The 14,893-nt window shown below is 46.0% G+C and overlaps 1 protein-coding gene across 1 annotated transcript; it reads left to right on the forward strand.

The window, feature by feature from the left end:
• Window positions 1-1,757: 1,757 nt before the first annotated feature.
• On the forward strand, window positions 1,758-11,417 carry LOC147990202 (uncharacterized). The gene is made up of 10 exons (XM_087514329.1): window positions 1,758-2,183; window positions 3,972-4,047; window positions 8,177-8,761; window positions 8,842-9,061; window positions 9,154-9,348; window positions 9,434-9,607; window positions 9,693-10,320; window positions 10,413-10,475; window positions 10,571-10,683; window positions 11,214-11,417. The coding sequence occupies exons 3-7, from the start codon at window positions 8,589-8,591 to the stop codon at window positions 9,894-9,896; spliced, it is 966 nt and encodes a 321-aa protein (XP_087370455.1). The 5' UTR covers window positions 1,758-2,183; window positions 3,972-4,047; window positions 8,177-8,588; the 3' UTR covers window positions 9,897-10,320; window positions 10,413-10,475; window positions 10,571-10,683; window positions 11,214-11,417.
• Window positions 11,418-14,893: the final 3,476 nt, after the last annotated feature.

Raw genomic sequence — 14,893 nt, forward strand, 5'->3', positions numbered from 1 at the left:
CCAATAGCCGGCCTGGGAGATAGCCGGTCAGGGGAAGGCGGCCCCATGTCTTGGATTCTTGAGAGCCGGATCGGCTCGTAATTTTTTCAGAAAGACTAGGGGGAGCCGGCTAGGCTACCCGTGGTCACGTACTCCGACATAATGCTATGGTTGGGTTTTACCTTAATAATCTTTAGTAGTTGCGGATACTTGCTAAAATTCCAATCATAAGTGCATATGATCCAAGAAGAGAAAGTATGCTAGCTTATGCCTCTCCCTCAAATAAAATTGCAATAATGATTACCGCTCTAGTTATCCATTGCCTAGGGAAAAATAACTTCCTTGTGTGACAACAAGCTCTCTACTAAAACTAACTTAGTTGTGTCTTCATCTAAACAACCCCTATTTTTTATTTACACGCTCTTTATTCACTACTGGAAACAGAGAATTTGCCATCTGCCAGCGGATGGCAAAGAACGTCTTTGCCATCAGCTTACAAAAAACAGATGGCAAAGAACCTGGTTGCCATCAGCCAGTTCTTTGCCATCTGTCGGCCGATGGCAAAGAATCTTTGCCGTCCGCTGGCAGACGGCAAAGAGGTGGGTGGGGTCCAGTGCTGTAACGGCCAATCAACCCCACCTCTTTGCCATCTGCCAACCGATGGCAAAGAATCTTTTCCGTCTGCTGGCAGATGGCAAAGAAGTGGGCGGGGCCTAGTGGATAACAGAGCTATAACGGCCCACTAGCCCCATCTCTTTGCCATCAGCCAGCCGACGGCAAAGATTCTTTGCCATCAGCTGGCTGATGGCAAAGAGGTGGGGCTTTGCCATCTGCTGGCTGATGGCAAAGATGTGGGCCTTTGCCATCCGTTGGCTAATGGGAAAGAAGTGGGACTATCTCCTCCCCTCTCTTCTTCACAAAAAAGGAAAACACTTCCCTACATACAGCTGATGAGAAGCATTCGCCAGACTCGTCCGATGTCGTTGATTTGTATTTTGATCTCATGGCTCACAAACTCGTTGGAAGCAAATTCCTATTTCTTTGGACATAAATACCAAATTTTTTGGAAGCAAATTCCTATTTCTTTAAACGCAAATACCAAATTCTTGGGAAGCAAAGCCCCGACATAATTTAATTGAAACTGTTAGCCACAATGGTAAAAGAGAAGGTGTTTGATAAAATCATTTGTACTTTTCGAAGCATTTTATTGTTACATTGCAGACACTTCTATGATCATTCCCAGCAAAAATTCCCATAGTATAAACATAATAAAAGGTCGCGCTGGACAATAATCTCACCAGGTTGAAACAATATAGTCTTATATGGAAGCAAATTTGCTAGGAAATAAAAGCAAAACGAATTGTTCTAGTGCTAGCACGTGTTACCATACTATGTGCTTTCGTGTTTTTCTTTGGAGTAGTTTAGTGCAGATTTCAAAGTACGTACAGATGAAGCATTAAGGAAGGGGCTAGAGCTAAAATAGTGTCTAACGTGATTTCTGGGGAGTAGTTGACGGGAAACAAATTGCAATTAGTACTACATGCAAACTAACTACCTAGGCCCACCTGTCTAATCTGTCGTTCCAGGCTGCATCAATCCAACTATGGACTAGTAGTATGATGAAAAGCTTAATTGAGTAGTCTGATTCTTATCACTGCCAAAAAAAAAATTCTCCTCCCCTCTCTGCCAACCCAGCCCCACCCCTCTCTCTCTCTCTCCCAGCCCGGCCCCACCCCTCTCTCTCTCTCCCCACCTCTCCCAGCCACCACCGCACCGCGCCCCAGCCCCGCGTTCCCGACGCCGCCCAGCACCGCCACCGGCCCGCCCCTCCCCGCCACCGCAGCACGCCCCTCCACCGTTCCAGGACGCGGCGCCGCCCCCTCCCCCAACCCTCGAGTCTCTTTCCCCTTCCCCCAACCCTAGCCGCCGCACGGAGCAGCCATGCCGGCTGCACCTTCAGCGCCGGCGGCCGCCGCTCGTCCATGATGTGAAGCCATCCCCGCCCTGCTCGCCTAAGTCTGCCGCCGTCGCGTACCGTCTCCTCCGTCCCCGACCACACATCCCCGCCCTCATCTGCCGCCATCACCGACCGGCTCCTCCGTCCCCGACAAGTCATCCCCGTCCTGCTCGCCGTCTTCCGCCGAAGAACCCGGCGGCTGTGTCGATTCTCTGCCTCCCCGACCACCTCTTCCCATTTTGCGAAGGTGATGCCCTCTTTGCTGCCTGACCACCTCTCCCTGTACATGTTCATGCTCTGCTGCTATATGTTCAGAGAGGAAAATATACGATGACTGAAAGAAATTATTTCTCTTGTTTCATTGTGAGAGTAGATCGAATTGATCATATTTGTTGCTGCCAAATACTATTATTTTAACTATTTTTCTTGGATGAGTAGTGCATTATGTATTTTCTTTTCAGATGTAGAACAATCACAAGCATCAGCATGCACAAAATCGCTACAACCTTGCCTGTTTGTATAAACAGGTCGGGCTTGATCTTGCTTAACATGTAGATATGGCCTAAATATGAACCGTGAAGATTTAGTGCTACTCTTGTGCTCTATGCGTTGGGAGATCATGAATTCAGTTTCATCATGGGGCAAAGCGAAGGAGGCAAATTACTTGTCCTGACTTATATAAGGTGTATGTGCTGTAACATGTTAATACACACAGAAAATACATGAAACACACTTATGTTGTTGCCTTGAAACACAAATGTAATATGCACATGTCTATACCTGATCCCTGTCCTATATTATATTCAAACTTTGCCTATGTGTATGCCCAAACCTGATTGAATTAGCATGGTTCAGTTTAGCCCTAACCTATACACTGGAAACAGATAAACATTCAAACATAGAGCAGAGGTACACCACAACAGATGTAAACTCCAAGGTGTAAGCCTGTATTTTACAGAGAAGTGTGTTGTTTTTTGTTTTTTGAGAAAAGAGGAGTGTCTTGTTCAGACAACATACAATCAGGCAAACTTTAAAGCACACATAGAAAGACCAATCTGGCTGATTTCTAGACTACCATCTGCTAGGATTTTGCTAATCATGAAAAATAGGAAGCTTGAGTATCCTCCTAATTGGTTGGGAGCATGGAAGTTGAGTATCCTCCTAAATGGTCGATGACAGGGGACTCCCGCCTAATCTCCCTAGTTCTGTCCAGGAAAAATCTAAGTTGTAGAAATTAATGGCCAATATGCATCACAATCTCAAGAGCTTCCAAGAAAAATAGGAAGCTGTATTTTTTCAAATGAAAGAATCCAACTGAATCTGTAGCCGCATAAAGTTCTTCAGTACAACATAGTTGCAGTATTGTACATGTGTATGAGCCCAAAATCGGAAGACATGAGAGCACACTTCACAAAAAGAGGGAAAATAAAATAGTCTCCAACAACATGTAAAATACACAGTGTTAAAATGTGTACTGGATTAATCTCTATGCAATTTCCTTGTATATGTTGTAATTACTTGCAACTGTAGTCCTTTCCATGTAATCCCCCTGGCATATAATAGAGAGGCGTGATCCAATCAAGGGTATCACACGCATATTACCCCAATCAGCATTTATTCACAAGAAGTTGCACACTTCATGCTAGCTCCAAAAAACACATGCATGTAGCCAAGATTTAGGATATGCTTATAGATGTTTTGAGGATTATGTAGCAGGCTTTTCAAACACATGCATGTAGCCAAGATTTAGGATATGCTTATAGATGTTTTGAGGATTATGTAGCAGGCTTTTCTTTATAGTCCATTTTCCGGATAGAATTTATCTTTGTCCCTTTGACACCACGACACCCAGACACGACACCCCCGACCCCGGACACCTCTTCGACTTCCTGTTGACTGAAAATGTGCTTTTCGGCCTTCCAGAGGCCGACTGGGTCATATATTTATGAATTATGAGTTAGGTCATATATTTTCCGATTTTGTTATGAAAAACATCATATATATTTGTGTTGATCGGGTGGATTTAAATGTGCAGTTGTTTCGTCGCTGCGAGGGTCTGGTGTTCGACGACCTTCCCGTGCGTTGAACGAGCTCCGCCCCGGCGTTCGTGGGTGAGCACAAATGACATCTCCTCCCCCAATCATTTGTTATGTTCCGGTCTTCGTGCTGATAAAACATGCTAGCTGTAGGTAGGTTGAATCATCAGTATGCGTGACCACTATGCGTCTCCCATTCCAAAGGGTTACATCTATAAATATGCATGCATTTGCATATTTATAACCGTGATTCTTTCAAATTGTCCAACGTTATCCATGGACAGCCCGAGTATGTGTAGATTGGGTTCGTTTTCCCATATGCTCTGCTCCGGATCCGATGCAGAATTTCGTCAGCGCCTCCCTGTTGTTCCATGGGTACACATCCTCTTTGCTTATTGCGGAGACGTGTATCAGGAGAACAGCGGGGAGGTGCTGCCGAAATTTTGCGTCTGATCCGGAGTAGAGCATGGGAAAACGAACCCAATCTACACATACTAGGATGGGATTAGGACCTATCTTTACCTATTAGCGTCTAGATTGCATGGACGTAATAAAACTGACAAACTCTATTAACTGATGAATATGGTTTGTTGAATTATGTATATATTTTTTGTGTGTCTAGTAGCTAGGCAAGATGAGTGATCGTGCGTGGATGTACACCGGTCACACTAGTCAGAAAGACATGACCCATGAATGGATAACAGAAACCAAGGGGGTTGTGAGAGTCGCATTTGCAAATGGACAGAGACAAACCTGGTGCCCCTGTGTCGAGTGCGACAACTATCATAAGAGCTCAGAGTTTGAAATGATCAAACACCTGCAGAAGTGGGGTTTTACGCCTAATTATACGGTCTGGACATTTCATGGTGAGGCTGCCCAACGTGACAGAGCTGAGGAGGGCCGTCGTCGCACCGACAAGCATGGTACTGGGATGGAAGACATGGTGGAAGACTTTGATGATGCTCGGGATTCAGATGATGAGATGGAGGAATCTGCAAAGGCCTTCAATGATATGTTGGAGTCTTCAAAATGTCCTCTCCACGAGCACACTGAGCTTTGTCAGCTGAATGCCATCGCACAAGTAATGGCTCTAAAGGCTCAATTCAACTTGGGCAGAGAATGCTACGACGCGGTGATGGAACTATTTGAACGCTTTCTACCCAAAGGTCATGTAATGCCTGCAAACCTGTACCAGTCAGCCAAAATCCTCCGTGTACTTAAGATGCCCTATGAGAAGATAGATGCCTGTGAGAAAGGATGTGCCTTATTTAGGCTTGAGTATGCGGACTTGAAGTATTGTCCCGTTTGCTAGTCTTCCAGGTATGTTGTGATAGACAACGGTATGGGTGAGAAGAGTCAGACAAAAATCCCAGTTAATGTTCTTTGGTATATGCCAATCATACCAAGACTTCAACGTCTTTTCATGGTCGAAGAGACGGCCAGACAGATGACATGGCACAAATTGGGCAAAAGAGCCGAACTGGATGCAGATGGGGAGCCGATGTTGGTACACACATTAGACGGTTTTGCGTGGAAGCGCTTCGATGCAATACATCATGCTAAAGCGACAGATCCAAGGCATCCTCGAATCGCCGTAAGCACGGATGGGTTCAACGTGTTTGGTACGATGGCAGCCCAATACAGCTGTTGGCCTGTATTTGTCATTCCACTCAATCTCCCTCTCGGATAGATTATGCAAAGAAAGAACATTTTCCTAACGTTGATAATTCCGGGGCCCAACTCTCCGGGGAAGAGTATGAATGTGTACATGTCGGTTGCAGGCGGGTGGCAAGTTTTCTTGCTTCGACATGCACAGACAGTTTCTGGATCCTCGTCATAAGTTCAGAAAAGACAAGAAGAACTTCATCAAAGGTAGAGTTGTCAAAAACTCTGCACCACCTGTGTTGACAGGCCAAGAGACCCTAGATCAGTTAAACGCTCTTGAGCCGGATCCAAAGGGTCCAAGGTATTTCAAGGGGTATAATTCGGAACACGCTTGGACTCACAAGACATGCTTGTGGATCTGCCTTACTTCAAAGACCTCCTTTGCCCACACAACATCGACATGATGCACACTGAAAAGAATGTCGGCAAGGCCCTTTTTGGTACATTGTTCGGCATAGAGGGGAAAACAAAGAATAATCCTAAGGCTAGAGTCAATCAGGAGGCTCTATGTGATAGACCGCTACAAAACATGCGACAACCGAAAGGAAAGAAGAACTGGGTAAAGCCAAAGGCATGGTTCAATCTTGGAAGGCCATATATGAGGGAAATTATCCTGTGGGTGAAAAATGAGTTGATGTTCCCCGATGGGTATGCAGCGAATCTAAAGAGGGGAGCGAGCCTTGAAAAATTGAAAATATTTGGTCTCAAGAGTCATGATTGGCACATATGGCTTGAGCGGGTAATGCCGGTGATGTTGCGTGGCTTTATCCCTGAGGATGAATGGCTAGTACTGGCAGAGCTGAGCTATTTCTTCTGTGTTCTTTGTGCGAAAGAACTATTGTCTGGCTTGCTAGAAGAACTGGAAGAGTTGGCACTGGAGTTGATCTGCAAGTTAGAGAAGATCTTTCCACCGGGCTTCTTTAATCCAATGCAGCATTTGATTTTGCATCTCCCGACCGAGGCACGATTGGGGGGGCCCATGTAGAATCGTTGGTGCTACGCAACTGAGAGGATGCAGAAGACACTTCAAGCAAAATGTAAAAATAAACGTCGAATTGAAGCATTGATGGCCGAGGCATTCATTACTGAGGAGGCGGCAAACTTCGTGACAACACACTACGAAGCCAAAAATCATCATTTGCATAATCCGAAGCCTCGGCATAATGCTGGCGACCCTAAAAAGGGTGGATCCAACCTCAGCCTATTCAAAGGAAAGCTCGCACCAGCCGGTGCTTATACTCCCTTATTGTTGGATGTCGACGAATGGCGGACCATTACGTTGTATATCTTGAACAATCTAACAGAAGTGCGGCCGTACATCGAGTAAGTTCTCGGTACATTGTTTCGCAACCTCTAATTCCTTTGAACTGCTCTTATTCCCGGATATTTGATACAGTCGATACGTCGCCAAATTCTCGTATTGAGCGGTGATCCAAAAGGATTCCGTCGAAGAGTATGAGCTTCTGGCAATGCATGGATGCGGCTATCCCGGTTTCATCTCTTGGTTCAAACAAACGGTAATTTCCATTAGACCATTTCATTTCTTCGTCTATTTTCCGGCTAATGCAACAATCATTTTGTATTAAACTTCTAGGCTAGTTCAGAGTCTATGGACGCCGAATTGAGACAAGTCACTAATGGTTTTGACTATAAGGTCCGTTCATTTGACAAATACGATATCAACGGGTATCGCTTTCGTACCTATGCTAAAGAGCTATCTATGGCCGACCGAAAGTCTACAAATTGTTGTGTCTTTGCTATCGGCGAAGGAGATACCGATTATTATGGAAGAGTTGAAGCAATTTATGAACTTCTATTCTATGGTGCAAACCCACTGAACGTCGTAGTCTTCAAATGTTATTGGTTCCAGCCGAAGGAGACTATAAGGACTCGTGAACATCTAGGGCTAGTCGAAATCAAACAAAGCACCCATTTGGATGTTCCCGATGTCTATATTACAGCTCAACAGGCAACCCAAGTTTTCTATCTACCGTGGGCCTGCCAAAGTGATCCAAATCTCAATGGTTGTGATGTCTTTTATGAAGTGCAGCCACATGTTAGACCACCTCCCCCCAATGAAGAGGATTATGAACCTCACATTAACCCAGACACATATGAAGGAGAGTTCTTCCAAGAAACACGTCTTTCCAAATAATGTTTCAAGAACCGCTCTACTTCACCGCAGAACATTGAAGTAGACAGCAACAATCAATCCGAGCATGAGCCGGAACAAGAAGAGGTTACTGCTGCAGATGACCTGTCAATGCTTGACCAATTACGTAAAGGAGGCCTTCCACATGTTGATGCATTTATTGATGATGATGATGAGCATGTCATTACTGATAGTAATGATGATGATGCATTTATTAACCCCGAAGCATATATAGACGATGAAGATTAATATTATAGTTCATGTTAGGTATTCCATTTTTTTATGTTCATGATGATGATACACTTAAATTATATACATATTATTATTTGTGTCAGGTATTCTTTTTTTTATGTTGTACTAATTTCGTTTACTCTTTGTCATTGCAAGTGTTGACAGATGGTGGGCGCGGGTCGAGAGCGCTCCGAGGCTCCTTCCTCGGCGCGTGGTGTGAGTGGTAGTTCCATTCCACCCCAGACCCTCCGAAGAGCACTAGATCTCAGTATGAAGACACCATCGGCGGTCGCTTCTTCTTTGGCCGTGAGAGGTCGGTGGGGGAGAAGAAGGAGAAGGCTAGTAGAGGTGGACGTGGCGGCGGGAGAGGTAGGAAGGCTGCCACTACGCCTTCCTCGCCGCCACCCTCAGCTGATTCACCTGACCACAGGACTGCTCCGTCTGAGATGGAGCCGCCTGAGGTGGACCCGTCTCGGACCCTGGTCCACGAGCCTCGCGGGCCGACGAGCCTTCGCCCCACGAGACTCCGGTCCCTGAGGCTCCGTCCCACGAGACTCTGGATCAGGCTATGTCGCAGCTGAACCAATTGGGGGACTGGCCGGAGTCGAGTGGCCATGCTGATGGTGACGAGGGTGGCTATAGTTCTGATAGCTATAGTGAGAGTGAGCTGGTTGAGGGGGGCAATGTCTACCAGCGTGGTGGTACAAAGCTCCCGCCCACCCCGGCGCCCCCTGACCAGAGGTGGTTGATTACGCCTGATGGGGAGAAGTAAGTGCATTTCTTCTTTGAATATCTAATGCGTTAGCCTTGTCATACTGCAGGTCTTGGAAACACAGTCGTGGTGTCCGCAGGCCCAACACAGTCCTTGGTGTGATTTGTCGCCAGAGCTTCCCGGGGTGGGTCACGTTGCCTAGTGAGGGCCAAGTTCCAGAGCTAGGAATGACCTGGGAGCACTACTTGGCTGCCGCGGCCTCGCCGGGGGAGAGGATCAGCGGTGTCGAGTGCCACACGGTGGCCGACGTTGTGATCCAGACGTTTTGGGTATTTTTTCCTCTCTCGTTTATGTTGTGTTTTCTTGTTTGATTGGCAACCCTAGTGATTGTACTAATCCGTGTTTTCTTGTTTGATTGCAGACCTTTTACAGGTGTGCTGAGGGACAGGAGGAGGCCGCGGCTCGGGTTATCGAAGCTGAGTGCAGGCGACTACTTCAAAACTGGCGGAACAGGGCTCGGACGCAGGCTACTCGAGACTACTTCGCCTCGATTGGTATTAGGATGTCCAAGTCGAAGTGCCGCACAAAGTATCTGAGTAAGGAGAAGTACATGAAGGTAATTACCTATTCTTAAGGCCTTGTATTTAGTTTCCTTGATTTGATTCGTAGGGTAGCTCTCAAATGTCTCTTACTTAACTTAGGTGCCCCCGAGATGGTGTGCGGATAGGCTGGATTGTTGGGAGGCATTGGTGGATGAGTGGTGCTCTCCCCAATGGCTATCCACCCACAACAATGCAAAGGATCGACGTGGCAAAAGGAGCAGTGTGCCACACCATCAAGGCAGCGTCAACCTATATCAGTACGGGGATAACTGGGTATGTGGTTTGCTTCATGATTCATGCAAATTCAGTCTTCATGTTAGCTTGAGCCCTTAACTAATACTTTGTTCCTCTCTTTTAGGCGCGGCACAACAAGACGGATGTGCCAGAGCTGTTCGACCTATATGCCATGGCCCATAGTGCCCCGTATAAGAAGGCCAAGGCACTCTCTAAGTCTGATCTCGATGATCCAAATAACTTCACCAACCGCACCTCCCACAACAAGCTCGTGAGGTACAGAGACGAGGGGAAGGTGAGGAAAGGGTCGGACTTTAACCCGAGCTAGCCTATTGATCCAGAGCTGGTGATGATATCTGGTGGCGGGAGGAACCATGGCTTGTTAGCCATTGGGGATGGACTGATACGTTGTACTAGCACTCTCCCGCCGATCAAGAGGCGCCAGACGAGCTCCGATCCTGAGATAAGGCCTCGTCCACGGCCAATGGATCTCAAAATCAAGGATAGTTATACAGAATCAGATACCTTTCCTCCAACATTATGTGTGCGGCCGTCGATGATTACAATGCTAAAGAGGAGTGGTTTTGCAGGCTGCTATTGAGGAAGAGAGAGCAAAGACCCAGGAGCTTCTGGCAGAGGAAAGGAGGCAGGCGGCGGAGAGGGAGAGGCAGACTGAGGAGAGGACGGCTAGGCTTTTGGAGGAGAAGAATCGGAACGACTTGGCTAACCGGGCCATATACGAGCTCTTCGTGGTAAGTTTCTTCTACATACTAGCTAAATCATGCACGCAATGTTCCTTTCATTAGTAACTAATATGACTGACTCGTCAAAACCAAATGTGCAGTACATGTGCGAGAAGAACGGCTAGACCCCTCCGCCGATGCCAGTCATTGCTCCGGCGGACACGGTGAGTTTCATTTGAATGGACATTACTTATTAGTCTTCACATTTGAGTTGCATCATGCTAACGAGACATTGCAAATGATCTTTAATTTGGTGCAGCATAACTCCCGACAAGCATCGACGTCTGCCATTGGCGCGAGCAAGAACCCCGATCCTCCTCCGTCTGCCACTACCGCGAGCAAGAACCCCGATCCTTCACCTACGGGTTGACGGTAAGTTTTGCCTAGTGATTTGCTTAATTAGCTCCAAATTGACCTATTTAACCTAGCATAGCTTGAAAATGACCTATACTTAGCATTTTTCCTCCAAAATGACTTAATATGCTTAGCTAGCTCAAAATTGACCTATTTAACCTAGGATAGCTCTAAAATGACCTATACTTAGCATTTTTTCCTCCAAATGACTTAATATGCTTAGCTAGCTCTAGAATGACATAATATATATGCTTAGTTCCAAAATGACCTTACTTAGCATTTTTTACACCAAAATGACTTAGTATGCTTAGCTAGCTCAAAAATGACATAATAACCATACTTAGCTCCAAAATGACCTATTTTACAGATATAAGTTGCATCATAATAATCTTCACATTTTAGTTGCAATGACATAATAACCATACTTAGCTCCAAAATGACCTATTTTACAGATATAAGTTGCATCATAATAATCTTCACATTTTAGTTGCATCATAATAATCTTCTTATTCTAGTCTTCTTCTTCTAACTTCTTTCCCATTTTGTAGATTTGCTTCAGATCACGGAAGCTTGGGTTGATGGAGTGCTTGTCTTTAGTTTTTGTTTTGACTTTGTGAAACTTGCTACCTATGATGAAACTGTGTAATATTGATGAAACTATGTATATGTATGGATGAAACTTGCTACTATTGGTAACATGTGTTGGATATATTTGCGTTCATGACTATTGGTAATATGTGTTGAATATGCTATATTGGTCATATATATATATATATTTAATTTTCTGTGAAAATGAATTGATATAAGAAAAACAAAATTAAATGAGGCAATATAGGCACTTTGCCATCTACTGGCCGATGGCAAAGAGCTTTGCCATCCGCTGGCAGATGGCAAAGAGGCCACGTGGCAGCAACCTGTGAAGCGCTCGTCTGGCCTATTTGTTCTCTTTGCCATCAGCAAGTAAATGTCAAAGAGCCTGCATGCTTTGCCATCAGCTGGAGGATGGCAAAGAGCCTGCAGCCTTTGCCATCAGCTGGCGGATGGAAAAGAGCCTGCAACCTTTGCCATCAGCTGGTCGATGGCAAAGAGCCTGCACCCATTGCCATCAGCTGGCAGATGGCAAAGAGCCTGCAGCCTTTGCCATCTGCTGGTGGATGGCAAAGCACGCCTTTAGCCTACTAACGTGGCTAACCCCGTTCCTCAGGCTTTGCCATCGGCCAGCTGATGGCAAAGGCTACAGGCTCTTTGCCATCTGCCAGCAGACGGCAAAGAAGCCTTTACCAGAGTTTATTCAGCCGGCCCTTTGCCATCCGCCGTCCGTGCCTTTGCCATCTGCCATGGCAGATGGCAAAGTGCCTGATTCAAGTAGTGATTATCTTGAAAACCTATCCAACAACACCTCCAAAATACTTCTAGTTTCATACTTGTTCTAGGTAAAGAGAACGTTAAGCGTATGTAAAGTTGTATCGGTGGTCGATAGAAGTTGAGGGAATATTTGTTCTACCTTTAGCTCCTCGTTGGGTTCGACACTCTTACTTATCGAAAGAGGCTACAATTGATCCCCTATACTTGTGGGTGATCATGTCTCGGCACGATGAACTATCGCAACGGTGCATACTCAAGGAGAACACTTATACCTTGAAATTTTAGTAAGGGATCATCTCATAATGCTACCGTCGTACTAAGCAAAATAAGATGCATAAAAGATAAACATCACATGAAATCAAAATATGTGACATGATATGGCCATTATCATCTTGTGCCTTTGATCTCCATCTCCAAAGTACCGTCATGATCTTCATCGTCACCAGCATGACACTATGATCTCCATCATCTTGATCTCTCTCAATGTGTTGTCACATGGTCGTCTCGCCAACTATTTCTTTTGCAACGATTTCTATCGCATAGCGATAAAGTAAAGCAATTATATGACACTTGCATCTTATGCAATAAAGAGAAAACCATCAGGCTCCTGCGAGTTGCCGATCACTTTTATGAAACATGATCATCCCATACAAAAATTTATATCTCATGATGTCTTGACCATATTACATCACAACATGCCCTGCAAAAACAAGTTAGACGTCCTATACTTTGTTGTTGCAAGTTTTAAGTGGTTGCTACCGGCTTCTAGCAAGAGCCGTTCTTACCAACGCATCAAAACCACAATGATTTTTCTTCAAGTGTGATGTTTTAACCTTCAACAAGGACCGAGCGTAGTCAAACTCGATTCAACTAAAGTTGGAGAAACAGACACCCACTAGCCACCTGTGTGCCAAGCACGTCGGTAGAAACAGTCTCATGAATGCGGTCATGTAATGTCTGTCCGGGCGCTTCATACAACAATACCGCCGAATCAAAGTAAGACGTTGCTGGTAAGCAGTATGACTATTATCGCCCATAACTCTTTGTGTTCTACTCGTGAATATAACATCTACGCATAGACCTGCCTCAGATGCCATTGTTGGGGAACGCAGTATTTCAAAAAATATTCCTACGATCACGCAAGATCTATCTAGGATATACATAGCAACGAGAGGGGAGAGTGTGTCCACGTACCCTCGTAGACCGTAAGCGGAAGCGTTTAGTAAAGCGGTTGATGTAGTCGAACGTCTTCACGATCCAATAGATCCAAGTACCGAACGTACGGCACCTCCGTGTTTAGCACAGGTTCAGCATGATGACGTCCCTCGAGCTCTTGATCCAATTGAGGACAAGGGAGAGTTTCGTCAGCATGACAGCATGGCGACGGTGATGATGAAGTTACCGGCGCAGGGCTTCGCCTACACTACAAAAAAATACACTTCCGTGATGATACGTGTTTGTCACTGTAGGTCACGTTTTCTGTCATGCATGTACATCCATGACAAATTTATGATAGAATCAAGATAGTCATACATGTGCTATCGTAGAAGTGTTCCATGACATTACCAAAATTATCATCACGGAAGTGTCCACATCTATGACGATAAATCATGCGTCATGGAAGTGCTTTCGTTAAGGGTGACCGACACGTGGCATCCACCATAGCGGGACGCCGTTAAGCTATCAGGTCCGGTTTTGGATTCGATAACCCGCTAACAGCCCGGACCAATGAGGATTTTCCACGTGTAAAATTCTCATTGGCCGGAGGAAACACGTGTTGGCTCACCGTTGGGACAGATGTCATCCATTCACTGGACAGGAGGCGCCTATGATACGTCGACACATGGCACGGCCCAATAGAGGCCCATTCCGGTGAAAAGGCCGGCCCGTTTGACTTGGTCAAAAGGTAACGGGTCGGCCCATGGAAGCCTGTTAACGACATGTTCGTATATAGCCCATTTATGGCCCGCTAATTCACGGCCCGTTACGGCCTATCCGAATTAAGCCCAGTAGCTTCATATGGGCCTTCCAATATGATTCCAGCCCGAGGGGGTCCTGGATTAGGGGGTCTCCAGACAGCCGGACTATATCCTTTGGCCGGACTGTTGGACTATGAAGATACAAGATTGAAGACCTCCTCCCGTGTCCGGATGGGACTCTACTTGGCGTGGAAGGCAAGCTAGGCGATACGGATATGTATATCTCCTCCTTTGTAACCGACCTTTTGTAACCCTAGCCCCCTCCGGTGTCTATATAAACCGGAGGGTTTTAGTCCGTAGGACAAGATACAATCATACCATAGGCTAGCTTCTAGGGTTTAGCCTCTCTGATCTCGTGGTAGATCAACTCTTGTAATACTCATATCATCAAGAACAATCAAGCAGGACGTAGGGTTTTACCTCCATCAAGAGGGCCCGAACCTGGGTAAACATCGTGTCCCCTGCCTCCTGTTACCATCCGCCTTAGACGCACAGTTCGGGACCCCCTAGTCGAGATCCGCCGGTTTGGACACCGACATTCGTGCTTTCATTGAGAGTTCCTCTGTGTCGTCACCATAAGGCTTGATGTCTCCTTCGATCATCGCTAGTGATACGGTCTAGGGTGAGGCTTTCCTCCCCAGACAGATCTTCATATTCAGCGGTTTTGCACTGCGGGCCAATTCGCTTGGCCATCTGGAGCAGATTGAGAGCTACGCCCCTGGCCATCAGGTCAGATTTGGAAACTTGAACTACACGGCCGACATCCGCGGAGACTTGATCTTCGACGGATTCGGGCCCATGTCGGACGCACCGTATAGTTGTGACAAGCATGATGTAACTCTGTCGTCGGACAATGTTCGGGAGATCGCATCCGCAACTACTCC

This window comes from Triticum urartu, chromosome 1A (genome assembly GCF_056163025.1).
Source record: "Triticum urartu cultivar PI428250 chromosome 1A, HENAU_Tu73, whole genome shotgun sequence".
Taxonomy (NCBI): Eukaryota; Viridiplantae; Streptophyta; class Magnoliopsida; order Poales; family Poaceae; genus Triticum; species Triticum urartu.

Excerpts from the sequence above, each read along its gene's own strand:
- LOC147990202 (XM_087514329.1), top strand. The coding sequence starts at position 8,589 with ATGTCGCAGCTGAACCAATTGGGGGACTGGCCGGAGTCGAGTGGCCAT. Across the intron at positions 9,062-9,153 it reads TTGTGATCCAGACGTTTTGG|ACCTTTTACAGGTGTGCTGA; the intron begins GTATTTTTTCCT and ends GTTTGATTGCAG. Across the intron at positions 9,349-9,433 it reads GTAAGGAGAAGTACATGAAG|GTGCCCCCGAGATGGTGTGC; the intron begins GTAATTACCTAT and ends TACTTAACTTAG.